Genomic DNA, 24103 nt, shown 5'->3' with positions numbered 1-24103 from the left:
TCGATAGCATCAGCAAATATTCTTGCACCCTTTCTATTTAAGTGTATCCCATCCCTGTAGAAGCAATTTCTCCTGTTAACAAGTACAGTCCAGGCTGAAAAAGGATGTTAGAAGATTGGAAGAAGATGTGCTGGTTGGATTAGTCACGTTATTTACTCCACACCATGGATGGTTGTGTACCGATTTAGCTTCAACAACATGAGGCTTTTGATCCATCATGCATGGTATCAAAAGTGCAGGCTGGTGGAGGTGGTTGTGGCAGTTGTCTCTGCAATCGTGAACTACTTGCTGACTGTGTATACCCCATTACGTTACATTTTTTCCCGAATGGCGATGGTGTCTTCCAAGATGACAGTGTCGAGCCATCAGGCACTTGTTGTGCAGGAATGGTTTGAGGAACATAGTTCTGACTTCCAGCATATCAATTGGCCTTCGGATTCTGCCGATATCAACCCCATAGAGCATTGTGGGACACTATGGAAAGGCATATCAGGCATCTGGATACACCATTCACCTTCATACCTGCATTGCTGACTGCATTACACACAGCTTGTTGAATCAATGCCACGTCGGATAGCTGCTGTACTGTGAGGCCAAAAGGAGGACCTACGAAGTATTGGGTAGATGATCATAATTCAATGATCACTCAGTGTATATGCATCCCACACATTTGTTTTTTCTGCCACGAGCCTTATTAGTTCATTTTACATCCATTTAGATCTCAATCTTGAACAGTATTTCTTAGTTGGTATGAAAAGCCTAGTGGCTTCCCATTTAGAATTCTCTGTTTTAAACATCATCAGTTGATCCCACTGTATAGAGTTTAAAAACTGTCTGAGACCACTCTAGTCACCTTTACGAAAACAAAAACCCTTCCCTTTACCCTTGATGATAGTTACATCTTTAAGTAAATTCCATATCAATACAGTTTGATCACTGTCACCTAATGGTTCCTTTATCTGCAAATTCTTAATGCATGAATAATCACTAATGATAATCAGATCAAGAGTATAAGAGTATTACTGCCTCCAGTTTCTGGAGAAAACAATCCTCCAATAAATCCTCAAAAGTCTTGCTAGTGTGCAAGTGACCAACTCACAAGTTCCAGTCAATATATGAAAAGTTAAAATCCCCATTACAAAACATTCAGATCTACTGGCCCACTCTATTTCTCTTCAGAATTGTTTTCTGTACTCATCAGAGTCATTAGGCTTATAACACACTCCTACTCTCATTTTTTCCTTCCCCAGTGCTTATGTCTCATCAAACTAACTCAACATTGTGCTGTCCACTCATATCAATTGGATGCACTTCCTTAGATTTTATATGTTTTTTAACTAACAGCATAGCCCCTACTATCCTTTTGTACACATTGTACTCCCCAAATTCCAATTTTGCACTGCTTATATCTGTGTGACACCATGTCTCTGATATCCCAACAATATCTGACTTTGATGTCTTGATCAGCAGTTCAAATTCATCAAATTTATTTACTATACTTCTAGCATTGGTGTACATGCAAGTATACATGCACCTGTTCTTACTCTTAGTTACCCTAACACAGCCCATGTATCTACTTGTGTCATGATGACTCCCAGCAGATCTTGAAACCCCAGCAACCTTCTCTCTAGGCTGTTGCACGTTACAATAGAAGCGGTGCAAGGATCACTTTCACCTCTGCCTGCAGCCACTGTTAATCTTTTATTATCTGATTCCCCCAAGCTACCAGTTTTCTGACCCACCTAACACTTCCTCTATAGTATCAGAAAATATTCTTACACCCTTTCTATTTAAGTGTATCCCATCCCTGTAAAATCAGTCTCTCCTGTTAGCAAGCACAGACCACGCTGAAAAAAATTTTACCCCATGAGCCTTGCACAATCTCTCCAGGCCAAAATTGGTTGACAACCCTCTCATCATATACTCCCTCCTATCGTGTCTGTGCAGAATTGCAGACACTTTCAAATTTAACCCTAGCTCATGACTCTTTTTTTAACGTTGTCCTGTACTTGTTAAGTAAATCTGCAATCTCTTACTCTTAATATCACAATATCACCTTTTGTGCCCCTAAAAAATTATATCTGCTCTGCAACATCATCAACTTTTGCCCCCAGTAGACATACCCTGGTCCTCTTCCACTTTTCGTTTTTTGCATAATATATTCCCCCGTTTCCCTGACAATATAGTCACCGACAATAACTAGCTCCTGTGAGACCAACGCATTCTGCCTTGGAGATTGCTACTGTGTTGCCTGATGCACAGTAGTGATCTGCTGCATTGAGTTGGGCAGCTGAGTGTTTGATCGGCTCGTCGTATTTATTTCTTCGACGGCATCTCCCCCACACCTCAAATTCTCATAGATGCCCTTGAGAATGCTGAGTTAGTGCATCCAGTTGACATGGATAGACAGTGCAATGTTGAATCAGATTGGTGTGACACAAAGACATCCTTTTTGGCTAGATCATGTCCTGTTCTGGATAGTTCTGCAAACATTTCACATTTTGCACGTTTTTTTATACTGTGAAGAGTTGGAGAATCATCCCTTCGGTTCTTCCCTGTGCATAGTACTACCACTACTTTGAGCTCCTTGCTTTTCTGCTCTACTCCGGGTCATGATTCCGTTTAAGTACAATTTTATTAACAATGAAATTAAATAAGATTAATAAATTTTTAATTTATAATACTATACTAAGTTAACAGATTTCTAATACAGTGCTACGTATTTCGCTATCTAGTTTGAAGTTAAATCTTACACTATCAAAAATCGGGATATACGTTACAGTATTCCATATCACATAAATGTCAACAAGTTACAAACGGTAAAATCTACAGACACCAAGTATTAACTTTCAAAATCGCTATCTAAATTCAAAAGAAATCGAGGAACTTGACTAGGACTTTAAAGCTACGTATAGAAAATAATTTAATACTACAATTAATTCAATAAAACGGCTAAATATAAATAAAAACTTAGCGTTTGCCGGAACTGCAAAATCTTGTCCAACACATGAATGAGTTATAAGATAAATCAACAAAATTCGAATTAGAAGGAAAAATAATCAGGCAACACAGCAGCAATCTTCAAGACAGAATGCACTGCTCCCACTGGAGAGAGTTATTGTCAGGGAAAGATATTGTGCAAAAAGGATGGGGAAAAGGATCAAGGTAAGTCTGCCAGGGCCAAGAGTTGATGGCATTGTAGAGTAGATATTATCTTTTAAGAGCACAAAAGTTGATATTGTTGTACATGTTTGCACTAATAATGTTAAGAGTAGGAGATTTGAGGGATACAAGGTATCACAGAAAGGACAGATAGAATAGGAAGGGAGGAGGAGTTATGTTCTCAGTTCGGAATCACATGAAATCTAAGTTAGTGCATCCAGTTGACATGGATAGACAGTGCAATGTTGAATCAGATTGGTGTGACATAAGCAATCAGAAAGCAAAATTGAGAGTAGGAGTGTGTTACAGGCCTAATTAAACTGTACAGAGAAACCAAGTGGGTCCGTAAATCAGAATGTCTTATGATGGGACATTTTAACTTCCCAGATAATGACTAGAACTTGTGAATTGGTCACTCACATGCTAGCAAAAGACTTTTATGAATTTATTGGATCATTGTTTTCTGCAGCAGGTTCCGAGAGCATTAGCATTAGTAGGGAATGTGATGCAAGAAAGCAAGCTTATATAGCATCAGCCAAAAAAAACACACCCTTCCCATTTCACCCATCTATTCACTCCAAATGTTTGTCTAGTTCTGCTTATTTAAGTTGCTGGCCTCCACTACAACAGATGGAAGTTTGTTCCAACTATCAACCACCCACTGGCTAAAGACAGATTTCCACACATCTATTCTACAATTGTCTTTCCTCAATTTGAATATATTATTATTATTATTATTAGCCATATGGTGCAAGAAAACCCAAGGCACCAGCCAAATTTCCGCATTACCCTGAGAGAGAGAGAGAGAATCAGAAATAGAAAGGAATCACCAAGAAAGCAAGAAAGAGAAGAATGATGATATCCATCTCAAGACCCTGGGTTTGCCAAGCCCATACTTACCGGATGTGAGCCCCTGGGGTAAGATTTTTATGCCCCCTCAAGTGAGTAACCTGAGCAAGAGGAAGAATCCAGTCAGCATTGAGGTTGCTCAATCTATTCAAGGCTTTTTACACCTCAATTAGATCAACTCGCAGGTGCCTAGTCTCCAGAAGCTGCAATTTCCAGAACTTAAGCCTTTCTTGGTAACACAAATCTTTTGTTCCACTCACCAGTCTCGTTGCCCTTCTCTGTACTCCTTCTAGCAGCTCTACATTCTTCCTAAAATGAGGCCAGAACTGTATACAGTATGCAAGGTGTGGCTTGACCATTGCCTTATACAAGGGGGCAATCACCTCCTTATCCCTTCTAACTAAATTGCTGTATATCATTGACAAGACACCATGAGTTACTCTTGCAGTCTTTTTGCACTGTTCAGAAAACTTCATTATGACTGCACAGTTACCCTCAGATCCTTTTCATTCTCCACTACCCTGACTGTAGTACCAGTTGATATGTTAATTTGGTGTTACTGTACCCAGAGGCAGTACTTTACATTTGTCGATGTTAAACATCAGTTGCCACCTCTCAGCCCATCTGCTCAACTTTTCCAGATCCTATTGCAGTAGCGTACTATCATTACTATCATTAACAACCCTGCCAACCTTCGTATAGTCAGCAAACTTAGACATTAACCCTGATATACCTTCATCAGTATCATTGATATATACCGAAAACAACAGTGGGTCATTCACCAAACCCTGGGGGCTCCACTAATAACATTAGTCCATGTAGAGCAGTGTCCATTGATAACCACTCTCATTCTGTCTTGTAGCCAGGCAGGCAGGAGCGGCAGTGCGTAGCACACGCTTCTTGATTAGACCGGGGTTCGAGCCCGTGACCACCAAATACGAAGGATGCAGAAAGGTCAGGGAATGACCACCACATATTCCCGGAGCAATATGGCCTTAGTTGCTAATGCTCCTAAAAACCAAAAATAACAACATATCACTCTGTCTTCTCCCACTCAACCATCCTTTTATCGACTGTAGCAACTTGCCCTTAATGCCATACTGCTTCAATTTGTGCAGTAGCCTTCCATGTGCCACAGTATCAAATGCTTTCCTAAAATCCAAATATATGATATCAAAATTATCCTTTGCATCCAATTCCTTTGTCACCATATCATAGAATCCAATCAAATTTGTCAGAAAAGATTGCTGTGACAGAACTATAACTGCGGCTTTGTCTAGATGATCCTGCATCACTTCCTTAACCAGTGACTCCATTATTTTCCCTGGAACAGGTCTGTAATTACTCGTCATCCTTTTATCCCCCCCCCTTTGTGAAGCGGGGACACATTTGGGAACACCTGTGTGTGTGTGTGTGTGTAGAGAGAATATTATTGCATCAAAGAAAAGTAATGACAAGTTTTTTGTGATTTTTTTTTTATATATATATATATTTTTTTTTTTTTTTTTTTATTTGGATTTGATTTTTCAATCATTTTACTCTAATGTTGGGAAACCAAGTAAAATTAAGAATAAGTTAATATTTAAAAGGATTTTTGAAGGAAGTTTTAATTTTTACAAATTTTCAAAGTTTCACAAGAAACAGAGCCCACTACTATTAGCAAATCCCCACCCCCTGAGCCCACACATATTCAGAAAACTCATTTTTCAATAAATGATGTAGTTTTTGTTGAATACTATTAATATAGATATTTCATAGAATTTTAATATTAGCATTTTGTTTCTTTATATTAAGGAGGATATAACATTAGATGAAGCTGGTTGCTGTAAAACTTGTAAAACAATACCAGGTAAGCTGAATTAAAACATCTTATTTTTCTGAACAGTAAATTACTTTAAATAGCAGTTATTAATTGTTTTTTTTTAAATACCTTTTTTTATTAGAATAAAGGAAAATTTTAAATTATTGCATACCTTCTTTCCTTCTCCTTGAAATTGCTTTTATTCTGTGAGAGGCACATCACTAGGATGACAATTTATTTAGCCAAATTTTTTTAACTATACAAAAAACTTCCATGCCAGTAGATTTTTATTTATATATTTAACATACAAATTATTTTGAAAAAGAAAATGAAAAAGTGTTTTTGACAGTAGTCAGGTACACTTTGTACCTGTCTACAGTTAAAGTATTGCATGTACCTTTTGAGTAACTACTCTGCCCCGAGATTTATTACTCTCCTGATGAGATATGCTCTCATCCAATAGTGCACCAAGTTTTGATTTAAGATTACTACATGTGCTTGACCAAGCAGAATGTGCTTAGTAAAGCCTTTGTATGAGGTCCTTAATTGTGCCTTGTTTTCACATTTTCAGGATAGTTGGAAGAGTAGTGTAATCTTTTGGCTTCCTAAATATTATAGTTGTGCTCACCTCTCTCTCTCTCTCTCTCTCTCTCTCTCTCTCTCTCTCTCTCTCTCTCCCCCCCCCTTCTGTAGTAGAACATTGAGGAAGGATAAAGATTTGTTTTCTCTTTCCTTTGTTGTAAACTGAATTCTGGTATGTATGGAAAGCACGTAGGTTGTGTGTGCCACACAATCAGCATTGACATATACAAATTTTAACCAAGTGGATGATTTAAGGTAGTACAAAAGAAGGGAGAGCTTTTCAAGTGTCTTAATCTCAAAATCACAGAATATGTAATACAGTCAAGAAGTTTTGAGATTTATAAATTGCAAATACTGTACAGTTTTCTGTGGTCAAATTAAAAGTTCCACCCTGCATCTATACTCATGTTTATTAATCATTCAGTATATGTTTCGTCATTATGTCTGTTTGAACTGCATTTATTTTATCATAATTTCTTAGTGAGAAAAATGTCAGATTTGTAGTATTGCACAAACATAAAATTTTACCGACACTTAAGGAAATCTGCTTCTGAAACAGAAAAAATGATGCATATGATTTCCAGAGAGGATTCACCATCTCTGTAAATCTGAGTTTGAATTAAAACTGTGTTTAAATGTCATTGTATATTTAAAAAAAGAGGAAAGAAAATATAGCAGATAATAACTATGCTGAAGACCTTTAATTGCTCATATGCTCAAAAAACTGTAGCAACTGAGTCATGTGTCAGAGCCACCTGATACCGTTGATAAGCTTGCAAAGGCTTTAAACATTTTATACAGAAGTTGTTGTGGAATTTTAAGTGATGATTTAAACACTGTCAGGTTGCTTGATATGTGGTAATCCAGAATGTTCACCAATAATCAGTGCAGTGACAGATGACAGTTTTAAGGGATCTCATAATAGCATCTTATAATGATATATTGTTTAAAAATCCACCATTGCAAGGGACAAGGTGATGTTTTCTCTATGAACCACAAAAATAGCAGGAATCATCAAATTTGAAATCATTTCCTTCATCTTTATCAAAAAGGTTTCAACAAGGCAAGTGGAAAAGAAAACATGATGTTAGCTGGTTTTTTTTTTTTTTTTTGCTTTTTTTTTATACCATCCTAGTATTGTGCACTATGAATTCATTCTTCAAGGTCCTGCTATGAATAAAGAAAGATACGTTGCATCAACTGCAAGACAAAATCCAGCAAAGGCATCCAGAATAATGGATAGAAAAAAGCTCCAAGTTCCTGCACAATAACACACCAGCATGCTGCTCATTTCTCATGAATGGGCAATTACAATACTATCATGTCCCCCTTCCTTACTCACCAGACCTGTACATTTAGTGTAAATTTTTTTCTTTCAGTGAAAATGAAACAATGTTTACAACACCATTGCTTCCACGATGAACAAGAGAATATTGTTACAGCTCAAGATACTCTTTCCGCTATCTACCAGATCAGAGTTCCATAACTGCTACCGGTTGTGCTAACAGTGGCAAAAGTGCATTGCTGTTCAAAGAGAATACCTTGAGAGTGGCTGTGCCTAGGTGTTTTGAAAGGGGATAGTTTCATTTAAAGAAGGTTTAGAAAATTATTAGAAGGGATAGACAAACAAAGTGAGTTTTTTTTTTTTTTTTCTTTCCACTTCCCCTTCCCAAGGGGGAAGGGGAAATAGTAGTAGTAATGGCAAATGATGCAAGAAAGCAAGCTTATATAGCATCAGCTATAAAAACAAAACCTACACCATTCACCAATCTATACCCTCCAAGAAATTGTCCAGTTCTTCCTTGAATTTATTCAACCCATACACTTAGATATGTTATTCAACCCATACACTTAGATACACTTAGATATGTTATAGAATATCTTAAAATACTGTTATGATTGGACTAAGTTCAATAAAAAAAAAAGGTAAAGTGCAGCCATTATCAAACCCACTGCAGGATGGAAGCCTCCTCAACAATTCATGCTGAGGGAAAATGGACCATAATCTGTCACGCTGGTCCAGTGTGGGTTGGCAGATCGACCGTATTCAGCAGTCAGGGGCTTGAACCCCGGTCTACTCAAAGAGCGAGTGCTACTGCACTCCCGCTCCTGCCCACTCGGCTAGGTTCAATAGCAAAGCTTAATTAGATGGTACTCACCTTATATGATCTGCAGTTGTTACTTGGAGTAGGATGGATAGATAATTTTGGGGTTTGAAAAGTTTAAATAATTTAGAGTTTGAATGAGTTAATTAGTAAGGATACGGGATTAAAATTAAAAACAGAATTAAAATATGCTCAAGGAAGTAGAAGTGCACAACTCCATCCTTTGAGAATTAGTTAATTAAAAACTCTAAAACATAATTGCTGGCCAGACAGCAATCTGGCCAGCACACTCCAACCAACCACTTTCTTCATACTTAATATTTGTCAACAACTTCTTCAAATTCTTACATGTTTCATTCAAATGCACAGAGTAAGCTTCTGAAATTGACCCATATTTATTTCCATTGTGGAGCAACACATCTCTTTCATGAGTTTATAAAAAGTCTCCACTACATATGATCCTAAATAATTCCTAAATAGTTCATTAAGTCTTTTTTATTATTAAAAAAACCCATAGAATCATCCTCAGAAGAGTAGGGAACTAGCTAGCTCTCTCTCTCTCTCTCTCTCTCTCTCTCTCTCTCTCTCTCTCTCTCTCTCTCTCTCTCATGAGAAACACATCCCATTTGATAGAAGATTTTTTGACTTAAGCTAGGACCAAGGAGTTCTGCAGATTCCTTTCCTTTGGTAAATTAAAATCTCTTACCAGATCATTGAGTTTATGCTCTAAAAACAGTTGAGGGCTGGACTTAATGTCTTCAGAAATATGGACTTCAGTTTCATCTTCAGAAACTTCACTTACAGCACTCTCTGCTGCAGGTTATCTCCATGTGAAACTGGTCTAATAGCAGATGGAATATTAGGATATACAATGCCCTTCTGCTCTTTGCATTGTATCCCTTTACAATAAGCAAAAGTAACAGTCATCACAGTGGTTTGTAGGTCCCCATGAAATCATTTTTTCACAATCTCAATGCTTCAGCACAGGTTCAACAAACTTTATGTGGACCCACTGTTTATCTTGGTCACCGAGTTTCACTCCAAAATAAGCACAATACATATATTTTTTTTACGAATTCTGTTAATATCTTGTCTTTGCAGTGAAAATACGTTCAAGTTGTGTGTGAAGACATTTTATTCACTTTTCAGCACAAATTTGACACAATACAGTGGGACCTTGACTTACAATAACATTGACATCCGATATTCTCAGGAAACGATATACCTTCCATACAATCTTTTATTTTAAGGATCGATGATATTTGTAGGTACCGATGGCTTTCCGATATAGCTGGAATGATACATGGATAAAAATTTTCAGACACGTGGCGCACACAACATCACTCATACAATTGTTCTAAACCAGTTAGTGTCTTTTTTATTGTTCAATCAATGGCATGCAGAACATCACTCGTACAATTGTTTCAGATCTATGACAATCTAAAACATAAAGCTCCATCAACCAGCGGCGGTGCTGTGTACTTTGAAGACTTTAAAGCCAGCAGAAGCTGGTTCGAGCACTTCAAAAAAAAGCAAATATCAAAAGTGTTGAAATGCATGGGGAGGCATTCAGTGCTGATAAAAAAGCAGCTGAGACCTTTAAAATTGAATTCCAAGAGTTTGTTGATCAGAAGGATTGCTTTCCCCAGCAGATTTTTAACATTGATGAAACCGGCCTCTTCTGGCAGCAAATGCCCAAGATAACATACATTACTAAGGATGAGGATAGTTTACCTGGGCATAAGCCTATGAAAGATAGGCTCACTCTTCAATTGGGTGCCAATGCCTCTTGAGATTTTAAGCTGAAGCCTTTCCTTGTGTATCACTCACTCTAACACCCCCCCCAGAGTATTTAAAGAACAAAAGGTCAACAAAGGCATGCTGGGAGTGTTTTGGTGCAGTAACAAGGAAGCCTGAGTCACAGGATATGTCTTCAGTGTATGGGGGCTTGAAGTTTTCTGTCCTTCAGTGAAGAGTTATCTTCAGAAAAATAGCTTCCGGTGAAGGCACTGCTCCTGCTGGATAATGCACCAGGCCATGATCCCAACCTTGTTCAATCTCTTGAGGCACAATTTGACTTTGTTCAATTCAAATTTTTGCTACCAAACACCACTGTGATGTTCTCATAATTATGGCTAAGGGTTTGCTTAGTTCCTTTGCTGCCTCCTTTAATATAACCGGGTAGATCCCATCCACCCCAGGTGCCTTTCTTATGTTTAACTTCAACAATTTCTCCTCCACTTTCTCTCAGTTATTAAAAAATCATTAAGCATTTTCCTTCCTTAATAACTCCTGAAGTGTGAATGTAGATGCAAATATAGGACTATCTTCTTCAACCAATGGACCAGCAAGTGATTGCAAACTTCAAGAAAATCTACACCATGAAAATGTTTGCAAGTTGCTTTGCCGCAACCTCTCGTGAAAATGCTAGCACCCACAAAGATTTTTGGAGGTCAAAGTTCAACGTGCTGGTTTGCATGAGGCTGATTGTAAGTTGTTGGAAAGATGTTTCCACCAGGTACTTAAATTCAGCCTTGAAAAACATCTGGTTTTTAATTATCCATAACAATAGATTTGAAGATGATGGGGCTTTGACAAATGATATTGTTACTCTTGGTAAATCAGTGGGTCTGGAGGTTGGCAAAGAGGATGTGGATGACCTTATTGGCACTCATGGGCATGAGCTAACAGCAGAGGAGCTACAAGAGTTGGAGAAAATTATGGAGAGTGATGCTGGAGAGGAAGAGGAAGAAAAAGACACCCAAAAAGTGTCAGCTGGAGTGTTGAAGACTGCCATTTCTTGTTAGGAGCGTTTAAGAGAAGTGGTAAAAAAAACACCCCAACATTGAAAACACTAAACTCGCGATGTGCAAAATGGAAGACAAAGTCATTTCTTACTTCAGGAAGCTACAACAAAAGTCTGAAAAGACACCTGATGCTTTATATAGTCCCACCACCACTACGCCACCATTGATTTCATCAACTCTGCACTTCAAGTCTAAGGTAAATGCTAATTTATTTTTGTTTTTTATTTTAAGATGTTATATTTGTTAAATAATCTTTATAAAACACTAATTTTTAATATAAAAATGAAGTATAACACATATATCCTGGGGAACAAATTAGAGTAAATTAATGTATTATTGGTTTCAACTTAAAATATTTTCAACATACAATGGGTTTTGTGGAACAAATTACCATCGGATGTTGGGGCCCCACTGTAACCTCAAAAATTAACTGAGCTCACACTGATAAACACTGCTGCATGGAGTTCTCAATGTCAAGAAAAAAACATGAAGGCAGTTGTTACCAACATGTGAAGATTAACTTTACAAATTCCTAACATTTACTCCTAACTTAATACATTCAATAATACAACTCATTACATCAACTTAAGTGATTTGTGAAATAAACAGTATGTGATCAAAAAAATGAATAAAATTTTTGAAATCAGTTTAAAAAACTGTGTTTAAAGCAGCTGTGATGTTTACAAAATTTACAGTTATTTTGTAAACATCAAAGACCATGCAGAGCAGTGTAATCCTTTAATAGAGTAAATTTGGTACTGCACTAAGCTAAAAATATTTTTTTCATTTTACTTAAAATACAATTTTGTTTAATATTTCTTCATTTTCATACAAATATTAATCTGCATTTTATCTCAAATGCAGCAAACTGTCAACCTACTGAAATTCCAATCAACACTACAATTAAGTTGTTCCAGTTTAGTGATTATTATAAAGGTGTCTGCACTAATGAGGATCCTATTCAGGGATTAAAGAATTGTGTTGGTGAATGCAAGTCCATTGCTCAGTATGATAAAAGTAAGTAAATTACTTTGATGTAAGTTATGTCATTAACAATCTCTCTCTCTCTCTCTCTCTCTTTCTCTCTCTCTCTCTCTCTCTCTCTCTCTCTCTATCTATCTATCTATACATCATGAAGCATTCAGTTTCAGTTTTTACAGTACATCATTAATTAATCTTTGAATGTATCTAATCTCTTTTCTACAAGTGTAGGCATAGTGATAAAAACTCTTCTCAATAAATACAGTAAATAAAATCTAGCATTTTACAATTTTTTTTAATCTGGAGAATTTACAGAATTTTTTAAAATCCGGCACTTATAAAAAATATCATTTTACAATCCAGAAACATTACGAAAACAATCCACATCATAACAACAATCAAATTTGTCTTTACAAATACATGCAAAAATAAGTCACATTTCTCTCTTTTTAAGATATTTGTAATAGTGTAGTAATAGAGGCATCAGATGCAAGGAAGCAAGCATATGAGCTTATCTAGCATCACCCAAAAAATTCACACAATCATTCCCTCTAAAAGTTTGTTCAGACAGCAAATGAATTTTATTTGAATTTATTTAAGCTATCAACTTCCACAATGACAGATGGAAGTTTGTTACAGCAATTAACCATCCGCTGGCAAAAGGCAAATTTCCGCACATCTATTCTACAATTGTCTTTCCTCAATTTGAATTTATGTCCCCCCTTAGGTTTATAATCTGAACAAGTGGAAGAATCCCATCAGAATTCAGCATGGTCAACCCATTCAAGGCCTTATACACCTCAATCAGATCACCTCGCAGGTGCCTAGTCTCCAGCCGCTGCAATTTGTAGAACTTAAGCCTCTCTTGGTAAGAGGATCCCTTCATTCCCCTCATTAATCTTGTTGCCCTTCTCTGTACATGCTCAAGCAAATCTACATCTTTTCTAAAATGAGGCCTCCAAACCTGTACACAGGTTTGTTCCAATATGCTTCTATTGGAATGAGCAGCAGCCTGGAAAATAAGATGCAGGATATTTCAGAGACTGCTGGGAGTCATTGGGGTACAAGTAAACACATGGGTTGTGTTAGGGTAGCTAAGAAAAAGAACAAGTGCATGTATACTTGCGTGTACACCAATGCTAGGAGTTTGGTAAATAAATTTGATGAATTTGAGGTATTGCTCAAAGCATCAAAGGCGGATATTGTTGGTATATCAGAGACGTGGTGTCACACAGATATAAGTAATGTGGAACTGGAATTTCGGGAGTACAACGTCTACTGAAAGGATAGACAGGATAGGAAGGGAGGAGGGGTTATGCTATTATTTAAGAAACACATAAAATCCAAGGAAGTGAAGCCAGTCGACATCGCTGGACAGTGCAGTGTCGAGTCAGTTTGGTGTCACATAAGCACTGGGAGATCAAAATTCAGAGTAGGAGTTTGCTATAGGCTTAATGACTCTGATGAGTATAATAAGAAACTGTACAGGGAAATAGAGTGGGCCAGTAAATCAGAGAGTCTTATAATGGAGGATTTTAATTTCCCAGATATTAACTGGAATTTGTGGGTTGGTCACTCACACACTAGCAAGGCTTTTGTGGATTTATTGGATGATTGTTTTCTACATCAGCATGTTCGGAAGGCAACTAGAGGAAGTAATACTCTTGATTTGATTATCAGTAGTGATTCTTCATGCATTCAGAATCTGCAGATAGAGGAACCACTGGGTGGCACTGATCACAGTGTGCTGAATTGGGATTTACTCAAAGAGGTAACTACCATCAGCGGTAAAGGAAAGGGTTATTGCTTTCGTAAAGGTGACTACGATGGTCTGAGACAGTATTTAAATTCTATACAGTGGAACCAACTGATGATGTTACCAACATCAAATTCAAAATGGGAAACATTCAAAGAACTTATCTTGGAAGCTACTAGGCTTTACATACCAACTAAGAAATATTGTTCAAGGTTTAGGCCTAAATGGATGTCAGATGAACTAATGAGACATATGGCAGAGAAGAAAAATGCATGGGATACATACAAATTAACACATGACACAGAAGCTTATGATAGATACAAGTTGATCTGTAACAATGTTACAAAGGAGGTTAGGCAGGCGAAGGCAGATTACGAGAAATCTTTGGCAAGGGATGCAAAGAAAAACAGCAAAGAGTTCTTTACTTATGTAAACTCTAGAAGGAAGGGGATGAATCAGATTGGTCCACTTGATATCGATGGTTCAACTGTTGATGATCCTGCTCAGGTAGCTAACAAACTAAATGGATATTTTGCATCGACATTCGCACATGAGGAGTTATTCAGTGAGGGGAATGCCAGAGGTGTATTCAACTCTGGCAGTAAGCTAGAGAATCTTGTAATAACTGAGAGTAAAGTGGAGGAGAAATTGTTGAAGATAAACACAAGAACTTGGAGTGGATGGGATTTATCCAGTTATATTAAAGGAGGCAGCAAAGGAAGTAAGAAAACCTTTAGCCATAATTATGAGAGCTTCCTTGGACTTCAGGGGAGGTACCCACAGACTGGAGATGTGCAAATGTGATCCCAATTCACAAAGCAAGATCAAAGGCTGACACAAGTAATTATAGACCTGTGAGTTTAACTTCTGTTCCAGGAAAATTAATGGAGACACTGGTTAAAGCACTGCAGGATCATCTAGACAAGACTTCAGTTATAGCTCAGACACAGCATGGTGTTGTTGAGGGGAAGTCTTGCCTGACCAATTTGATTGGATACTATGATGCAGTCACAAAAGAACTGGATGCAGGGTATTATATACTTGGATTTTAGAAAGGTTTTTGATACTGTTGCACATGGTAGACTGCTGTACAAATTGGAGCAGTGTGGCACTGGAGGCAAATTGCTGCTATGGATAAAGAGGTGGTTGAGGGGGAAGACAGAGAGTGGTAATCAATGGACACTGCTCATCGTGGACTAATGTTATTAGTGGAGTCCCTCAGGGTTCAGTGTTGGGTCCATTATTGTTTTCTGTATTTCTAAATGATATTGATGATGGTATATCAAGCTAAATATCCAAGTTTGCAGACGATACAAAGGTTGGCAGGGTTGTCAAGGACACTACTGACACTATGCTGCTGCAACAGGATATGGAAAGGTTGAGCAGATGGGCTGAGAGGTGGCAAATGAAGTTTAACATTGACAAATGTGTAAAGTTCTACATATGGGAAACAGCAACCCCAGAGCAACGTATCAACTCTGTGGTACTACACTGACAGTGGTAGAAAATGAAAATGACCTGGGGGCAATTGTGCAGGCAGATATGAAGTTCTCTGAGCAGTGCAGACGAGCTAAAAGAGTAGCTCATGGTGTATTGTCAATGATATACAGGAATTTTTCTAGCAGGGATAAGGAGGTGATTATCCCCTTGTATAAGGCAATGGTCAGGCCAGGCCACAGCTTGAGTACTGTATACAGGTCTGGATGCCTGATTTTAAGAAGGATGTAGAGCTGCTAGAACGAGTACAGAGGAGGGCAACAAGATTAGTGAATGGAACAAAGGGGTGCTCTTACGAAGAAAGGGCAACAAGATTAATGAATGGAACAAAGGGGTGCTCTTACGAAGAAAGGCTTACGTTTTGCAAATTACAGTGTCTGGAGACTAGGCACCAGCGAGGTGATCTGATAGAGGTGTATAAAGCCTTGAATGGTTTAAGCATGCTCAATGCTGATGGGATTCTTCCTCTAGCTCAGAAAAATCACCTGAGAGGGCATAAATTCAAATTGAGGAAAGACAGATGTAGGATAGACGTGCGGAAATTTGCCTTTAGCCAGCGGGTGGTTGGTTGGTGGAACAGACTTCCATCCCTTGTGGTGGAGGTTGATAGCCTAAATAAGTTTAAGACTCAGCTGGACAGGTATTTTGAACGAACAGAGGGGTGAAGTGGAAGTGGGTTTTTTTTTTTTTTTTTTGGCTGATGCTGCATAAGCTTGCTTTCTTGCATCAAATGCCTCTACTAAAGCTAATGCTAATGCTAAAGGCTTACGTTTTGCAAATTACAGTGTCTGGAGACTAGGCACCAGCAAGGTGATCTGATAGAGGTGTATAAAGCCTTGAATGGTTTAAGCATGCTCAATGCTGATGGGATTCTTCCTCTAGCTCAGAAAAATCACCTGAGAGGGCATAAATTCAAATTGAGGAAAGACAGATGTAGGATAGACGTGCGGAAATTTGCCTTTAGCCAGCGGGTGGTTGGTTGGTGGAACAGACTTCCATCCCTTGTGGTGGAGGTTGATAGCCTAAATAAGTTTAAGACTCAGCTGGACAGGTATTTTGAACGAACAGAGGGGTGAAGTGGAAGTGGGTTTTTTTTTTTTTTTTTTGGCTGATGCTGCATAAGCTTGCTTTCTTGCATCAAATGCCTCTACTAAAGCTAATGCTAATGCTAAAGGCTTAAGTTTTGCAAATTACAGTGTCTGGAGACTAGGCACCAGTGAGGTGATCTGATAGAGGTGTATAAAGCCTTGAATGGTTTGAGCATGCTCAATGCTGATGGGATTCTTCCTATTGCTCAGAATAATCACCTGAGAGGGCATAAATTTAAATTGAGGAAAGACAGATGTAGGATAGATGTACGGAAATTTGCCTTTAGCCAACGGGTAGTTGGTTGGTGGAACAGACTTCCACTGTCGTGGTTTGTCGTGGAAGTTGATAGCCTAAATAAATTTAAGGCTCAGCTGGACAGGTATTTCAAACGAACAGAGGGGGTGAAGTGGAAGTGGTTTTTTTTTTTTTTCTGGCTGATGCTGCATAAGCTCTCTTTCTTGCATCAAATGCCTCTACTAATGCTAATGCTAAAGCCTTGAAACCTGGCATTGTCTTTTCCTCTTTGGCAATCTATCGATCCGGAATTTTTTTCCAATACAGAAGAGTTTCATCAGTGTTAAAATTTGCTGTGTTGAATAGCAGTTTTCATCAATAATTTTGTCCAACACATCACAAAATCTCTCTGCAGTTGCAGAATAGTCGCTGGCAACTTCACCACATACTTTAATGTTTTGGAAACCAGTAAGGTTTTTTAATCTATTAAACCACCCATTGTTGCCACAAACTTGGCTTAGGGTTTGCTATACTTGGGGTTTACCATACTTCATATATATTTGTTTCTTTTGCTTGAATGGCCATTAGACTCAGGGTCACTTGCTTCTGAATCTGATATTCCATCTATATTATTAATAGCTGTTCCATCTTCGATGTAGCACCTGAATGCTGTTTTGTGATCACTGTTGATCTTAAGTGCATTGATCTTTTGACATGTTCTTTTATATGCACACTGTCCTTTAAAATAGTATTCACTGTTGAAGCAAATAAACCTAATTTCCTTGCACTAGATGACACACTTTGTCCTTCATCGTACTTCTTAATCATTTTCATCTTCATTTCTAAATCAATTTTGTTTCATTTCCTAGCACTACCACCACTTGCACTTTTAGTTGGTCCTTTTCCCTTCATCATTGTAATATGTAAATAGGAATGAAGAGAAGTTTCTGAAAATTTGTTTTTTATATGATTGAAGATTTCAGTGAAGGGGGAACTCTTCATTGAAACGTAATAACATAAAAACGCGCAGAATTCCAGTTATCTGTATTATTGCAAATGCAATAAGATCGAGTTTGCTACCCGTTTATAATATTGCGCTAACAGAAAAGCCCAATAAACCAGAAAGTGCAAATTGTTTTTTGTCTCAGCCCTCCAGAAACGTGCTTTAGAAAACTATCACAGAGGCATTCAAAATTGATTCTTATAATGTGAACATATGATAACAATGAAAGTTTAGTGCAATTTCCATTATAAATATGACCTTTTAGAGAGATAAATAGCATTAGCATTAGCAAGGGCACGTGATGCAAGAAACCAAGCTTATACAGCAGCAGCAGCCAAAAAAAAAAAAAAAAAAAACCCACAAACCCCTTTCTCATTTCACTCATTCACTTGCTCCAAATATTTGTCTAGTTCTGCCTTGAATCTGTTTGTTCAAGCAATCAACCAGCCGCTAGCTAAAGGCAAACTTCCGCACATCTATACTACAGCTGTCTTTCCTCAATTTTAATTTATGTCCTCTCAGGTGATTATTCTGAGCAAGAGAAAGAATCCAATCAGCATTGAGCATGCTTAAACCATTCAAGGCTTAATACACCTCTATCAGATCACCTCGCAGGTGCCTTGTCTCCAGACACTGTCATTTGCAAAACTTAAGCCTTTCTTCGTAAGTGCAATCCTTTGTTCCATTCACTTATCTTGTTGCCCTCCTCTGTACTCATTCCAACAGCTCTACATCCTTCTTAAAATGAGGCCTCCAGACCTGTATACAATACTCAAGTTGTGCCCTGACCATTGCCTTATACAAGGGGATAATCACCTCCTTATCACTGCTAGAAAAATTCCTGTATATCATTGACAATGAGCTACTCTTGCAGACCATCTGCACTGCTCAGAAAATTTCATATCTGCCTGCACAATTTACCCAAAGGGCTTTTTCACTCTCTGCCTCTGGGGTTACTGCTTCCCACATGCAGTACTTTACATTTGTAAATGTTAAACTTCGATTGCCTCCTCTCAGCCCATATGCTCAACTTTTCTAGATTCTGTTGCAGCAGTGTACTGTCATTAGTGTCATTAACAACCTTGCTGACCTTCTTATTGTCTGGAAACTTGGACATTAAGTCTGATAAACCATCATCAATATCATTAATGAATACAGAAAACAACAATGGACCCAACACTGAACCCTGGGGGACTCCGCTAATAACATTAGTCCACAAAGAACAGTGTCCATTGATTACCACTCTCTGCCTTCTCCCACTTAACCATCCCTTTATCCATAGCAGCAATTTGCCTTCAATGCCACACTGCTCCAATTTGTGCAGCAGTCTTCCATGTGCAACAGTATCAAAAGCCTTTCTAAGATCCAAATATATATGACATCAGAGTTATTCCCTGCATCCAGTTCCTTTGTGACCGCATCATAGTATCCAATCAAATTGGTCAGACAAGACTTCCCCTTAACAAACCCATGCTGTGTTCGAACTATAACTGAAATCTTGTCTCGATGATCCTGCAATTCTTCTTTAACCAGTGTCTCCAATAATTTCCCTGTAACAGAAGTTAAACTAACAGGTCTGTAATTACCTGTGTCTCCCTTTGATCCTACTTTGCAGATCGGGTTCACATTTGCATATTTCCAGTCCATGGGTACCTCCCCTGAGTCCAAGGAAGTTCTCATAATTATGGCTAAGGGTGTGCTTACTTCCTTTGCTGCCTCCTTTAATATAACTGGTTAGATTCCATCCACCCCAGGTGCCTTTCTTATGTTTATCTTCAACAATTTCTCCTCCTCTTTACTTTCAGTTATTACAAGATTATCCAGCTTACTACCAGAGTTTAATACACCTCTGGCATTCCCCTCCCTGAATAACTCTCATATATGAATGTAGATGCAAAATATTATTATATTATTAGTAATATAGTTATAATATAAATATTATTAGTAATATAGTTATAAATAGCTTACTAATACAGGCAGTTCTCGCTTTACGAGTTCCAGGGTTTCCGAGTTTTTTTTTTTTTTTTTTTTCAAAATATCAACAAAACCGAAAATATGAACATTAATTGCAAAAATGAATGTTAAACATTCATAAGTACCGCATTTTATTTCAAACCACGCGCATAGCTATACAGTACAGTACAGTGTACTCAGCTTTACGATATTAATCCGTTCCAGAGACACCATTGTCTTGTGAAAATATCATAATGTGAACCCAATAACACATTGTTTTTTTGGTAATTCATTCCACGACCTCGGAAGTTCAAAATTTCGCTATATAACTCCCTAAAAGGTCATTTTTATAGTGTAAATTGTATTAGTTACCAATTCAAATCACTAAAATGTACTACACTTTCATCGTTATCATATTTCCGTTATAAGAACCAATTTTGAACGCCTTTGTGACATTTTTCTAAAGCACATTTCTGCAGGTCACGACCATAAAACAATTTACTTTTCAGTTTATTGAGCTTTTCTGTTTCTGCAAGCGATTATAAATGGGTAGTAAACTCAATATTATTGCATTTGTGAAATACCGATAGCTGGAATTGTGTGGTTTTTTTACGTTATCATGGTGAAATGTGTTTGCCCTTTACTGAAATCTTCAATCGAATAAAAAACAATAATAAATTTTCAAAATCTTCTCTTCATTCTCTTTTTTTTTTAAGCTTCTTAACTTGTTACTCCACACAAATCGTGTTAGTTGCAATTTGTGTTTTCCGTTAAAAAATGCTTATGCATGCTATTGTAATTTATAAAGAAAAGAGAAGATTAACTTAGAAACAAACGCCTCTTGAAGCATTTCTGAAGAAGACGGCTCCTTGTGCAACAAACCAACGAGTACCGAGCCAATAATAAGTGATCAATGAGTGTGCATTTAGTCAGTGATGAAGAATAAAATTCTTTAAAATTTGTAAGTCATAAATAATTTCTTTATTATAATTTGCAAGTCATAAATAATTTATTTATTATAATTTGCTTGATTTTACAGGCTACATTTTAATTTATTTGGATAAATCAATCATTGTTTAAACATAAACTAATTAGCCAACTAATTTCATTGTTGAGAACGTAATCCCTATTTTTAACATTATGCCTAAGGGATGGAATTCCTGCTTTACGAGTTTTTGCTTTACGAGCGCATGCTAGGAACGAATTATTATTATTAGTAGTAGTAGTAGTGGCATGTGATGCAAGAAAGCAAGTGTAGGAGCTTATGCAGCATCAGCCAAAAAAAAAAAAAAAAAAAAAAAATCACACCATTCCATCCAAATGCTTGTCCAGTTCCTCCTTAAATTTATTTAACCTATCAAATGGAAGTTTGTTCCAGCAATTAACCACCTGCTGGCTAAAGGCAAATTTCCGCACATCTGTTCTACATCTGTCTTTTCTTAATTTGAATTTATGCCCCCTTAGGTCGTAATCTGAACAAGTGGAAGGATCCCATCAGAATTCAGCACGCTCAACCCATTCAAGGCCTTATACACTTCAATCAGATCACCACGCAGGTGCCTAGTCTCCAGCCACTGCAATTTGCAGAACTTAAGCCTCTCTTGGTAAGAGGATCCCTTCATTCCCCTCACCAATCTTGTTGCCCTTCTCTGTACATGCTCAAGCAAATCTACATCCTTCCAAAAATGAGGCCTCCAAACCTGTACACAGTACCCAAGGCGTGGTCTGACCATTGCCTTATACAAAGGGATAATCACTTCCTTTTCCCTGCTAGCAAAATTCCTGTATATCATTGACAAAACCCCATGATCTTCACTTGCAGCCTGTCTGCATTGCTCAGAAAACTTCATATCTGACTGCACAATTACTCCAGTTCTTTTTCATTTTCTACCACCCTAAGTGTAGTACCATACAGTTGGTACCTTCCTCTGGGGTTACTTCTACCCATAAGCAGTACTTTGCTTATAATGTTAAACTTCAGTTGCCACTTTTCAGCCCATCTTCCCAAATTATCTAGATCCTGTTGCAGTAGCACACTGCCATTACTGTCATTAACAACCCTGCCAATCTTTGTATCATCTGCAAACTTCAACACTAAGCCTGATATACCTTCATCAATATCATCGATAAATATACAAAACAACAGTGGTCCCAACACTGAACCCTGTGGGACTCCACTAATAACATTAGTCCACGAAGGGCAGCACCCATTAATTACCACCCTCTGTCTTCTCCCACTCAACCATCCTTTTATCCATTGTAGCAACTTACCCTTAATACCATTTTGCTCCAATTTGTACAATAGTCTTCCATGCGCAACAGTGTCAAAAGCTTTCCTGAAATCCAAATATATGATATCAAAATTATTTTTTGCATCCAGTTCCTTTGTAACTACATCATAATATCATATCAAATTTGTCAGACAAGGCTTTCCCTTAACAAACCCATGTTGTGTCTGAATTATTGCTGCAGTCTTGTCTAGATGATCCTGCAATGCATCTTTAACCAGTGACTCCATTATTTTACCCGGAACAGAAGTTAAACTAACTGATCTGTAATTACTCGTGTCACCCTTCAATCCCCCTTTGTGAATTGGGGATACATTTGCACATCTCCAGTCCGTGGGGATCTCCTGAGTCCAAGGATGCTCTCATAATTAACTCGTAAAGTCGAGAACTACCTGTATAATGAAATTTTCAAATTCCAAAGACTTGAAACGAATTACCAAAAAAAATAAATAAATTTGTTATTGGATTCACATTAAGATATTTTCACAATACCTGCATTTATCCCTTCAGATGCAAAATACATTTCCATATATTTTTTTTTTTTTTTTTTTTTTTTTCGGTTTGCCCCGGCCGGCAAAAACTTACATAAAGTCGAATTTGCTTAAGCTGGGGAGTTCCTGTACAGAAAAGATTTAAGGCAGGCATTTTCATTGTTCCACAAATAAGGCAACTTTTTAAAGATGAACAGTTTGAATGTGTTCTTAGTGATAGCAAGAAATGAGCGTGGTAAACCTTTTAAAATGTTTTGACTGGTTTTCTTTGAAATGTTAAAGCCAGCAACTTACAGGCAGCTTGTGGAAGATCTCATTACTTCTTATGAAAAACTGGGGCGCAACATGCCATTGAAGATGCATTTCTTGCACTCACACCTGGATTTCTCCCCACCAAACTATAGTGCCATCAGTGACGAGCATGGTGAGCTCTTCCATCAAGATATTGCAGCAATGGAACAAAGATACAAATACAAATGGAGTGCTGTCATGTTAGCCAATCATTTTGGATGTGAAAAAGGATGCTCCCAATGCTGAATACAAGCAAAAAGGCCCATATTTGATACAGATATGTTTGTAGCTACATCTATAAATAAAACATAACTTGTATAAATATAAAAAACTACTTTTTCTGAAAACAAGAGCCAATCTGCCATTCTAAGCACTATTTCTATGTTTAGCAGGCCAAAATCTATAAAATAAACTTACTTTCATGCCCGTAAAAAGATATGACCCAAATTTTTTGTTCAGTGTAATCTGCAAATAGCCAAAATTATGAAAATTATGGGATTACCGCAGTTTAGAAAACTGTGAGAAGAATAGTGAATATTCAACATTTAACCTTTGCAGGCTTAACATCTGCACTTTTGGATTACAGTTCACATATTTAGTTAGTAATTTTGAACTGTTAAAAAGCTGGATGAGATCAGCTTTTATGTCTGTTAATGAGCATTTTTTTTAAAATTCAGAGTTGAGGACTATAGCATTAGTATTAATAGAAGCATAAGTTGCAAGAAAGCAAGCTTATGTAGCATCAGCCAACAAAAAACAGCCCTTCCCATTTCACCAATCCATTCACTCCAATTGTTTGCCTAGTTCTGCCTTGAACTTATTTAAGTTGTTGACCTACAGTGGATGGAAGCTTGTTTTTTCACCATCCAACTATCAACCACCCACTGGCTAAAAGCAAATTTCCACACATCTATTCTACAGTTGTCTTTCCTCAATTTGAATTTTTGTCCCCTCAGCTGAGTAATCTGAGCAAGAGGAAGAATCCAATCAACATTGAGTTTGCTAAAATCATTCAAGGGCCTTATACAACTCATTAGATCACCTTGCAGGTGCCTATCCTCCAGACACTGCAATTTGCAGAACTTAAGCCTTTCTTGATAACAGCAATCCTTTGTTCCACTTGCTAATTTCCTTGCCCTTCTCTGTACTAGTTCCAGCAGCTCAGCATCCTTCGTAAAATGAGGCCTCCAGACCAGTATGCAGTACTCAAGCTG

General features: G+C 37.6%; 1 protein-coding gene across 2 annotated transcripts in view; it reads left to right on the top strand.

The window, feature by feature from the left end:
- LOC150091211 (hemocytin-like) overlaps window positions 1-24103 on the top strand; it is a 1750539-nt gene that overhangs the window by 1704457 nt on the left and 21979 nt on the right. For both annotated transcript variants that reach the window (XM_090374755.1, XM_090374750.1), the window contains 2 exons: window positions 5806-5860; window positions 12171-12323. In XM_090374755.1, coding sequence (XP_090230881.1) covers window positions 5806-5860; window positions 12171-12323 — 208 coding nt within the window. The remainder of the gene's footprint in view (window positions 1-5805; window positions 5861-12170; window positions 12324-24103) is intronic.

This window comes from Mastigoproctus giganteus, chromosome 1 (assembly GCF_048544385.1).
Source record: "Mastigoproctus giganteus isolate SK-2022 chromosome 1, ASM4854438v1, whole genome shotgun sequence".
Lineage (NCBI taxonomy): Eukaryota > Metazoa > Arthropoda > Arachnida > Uropygi > Thelyphonidae > Mastigoproctus > Mastigoproctus giganteus.
This window is presented reverse-complemented; position numbering and strand designations above follow the sequence as displayed.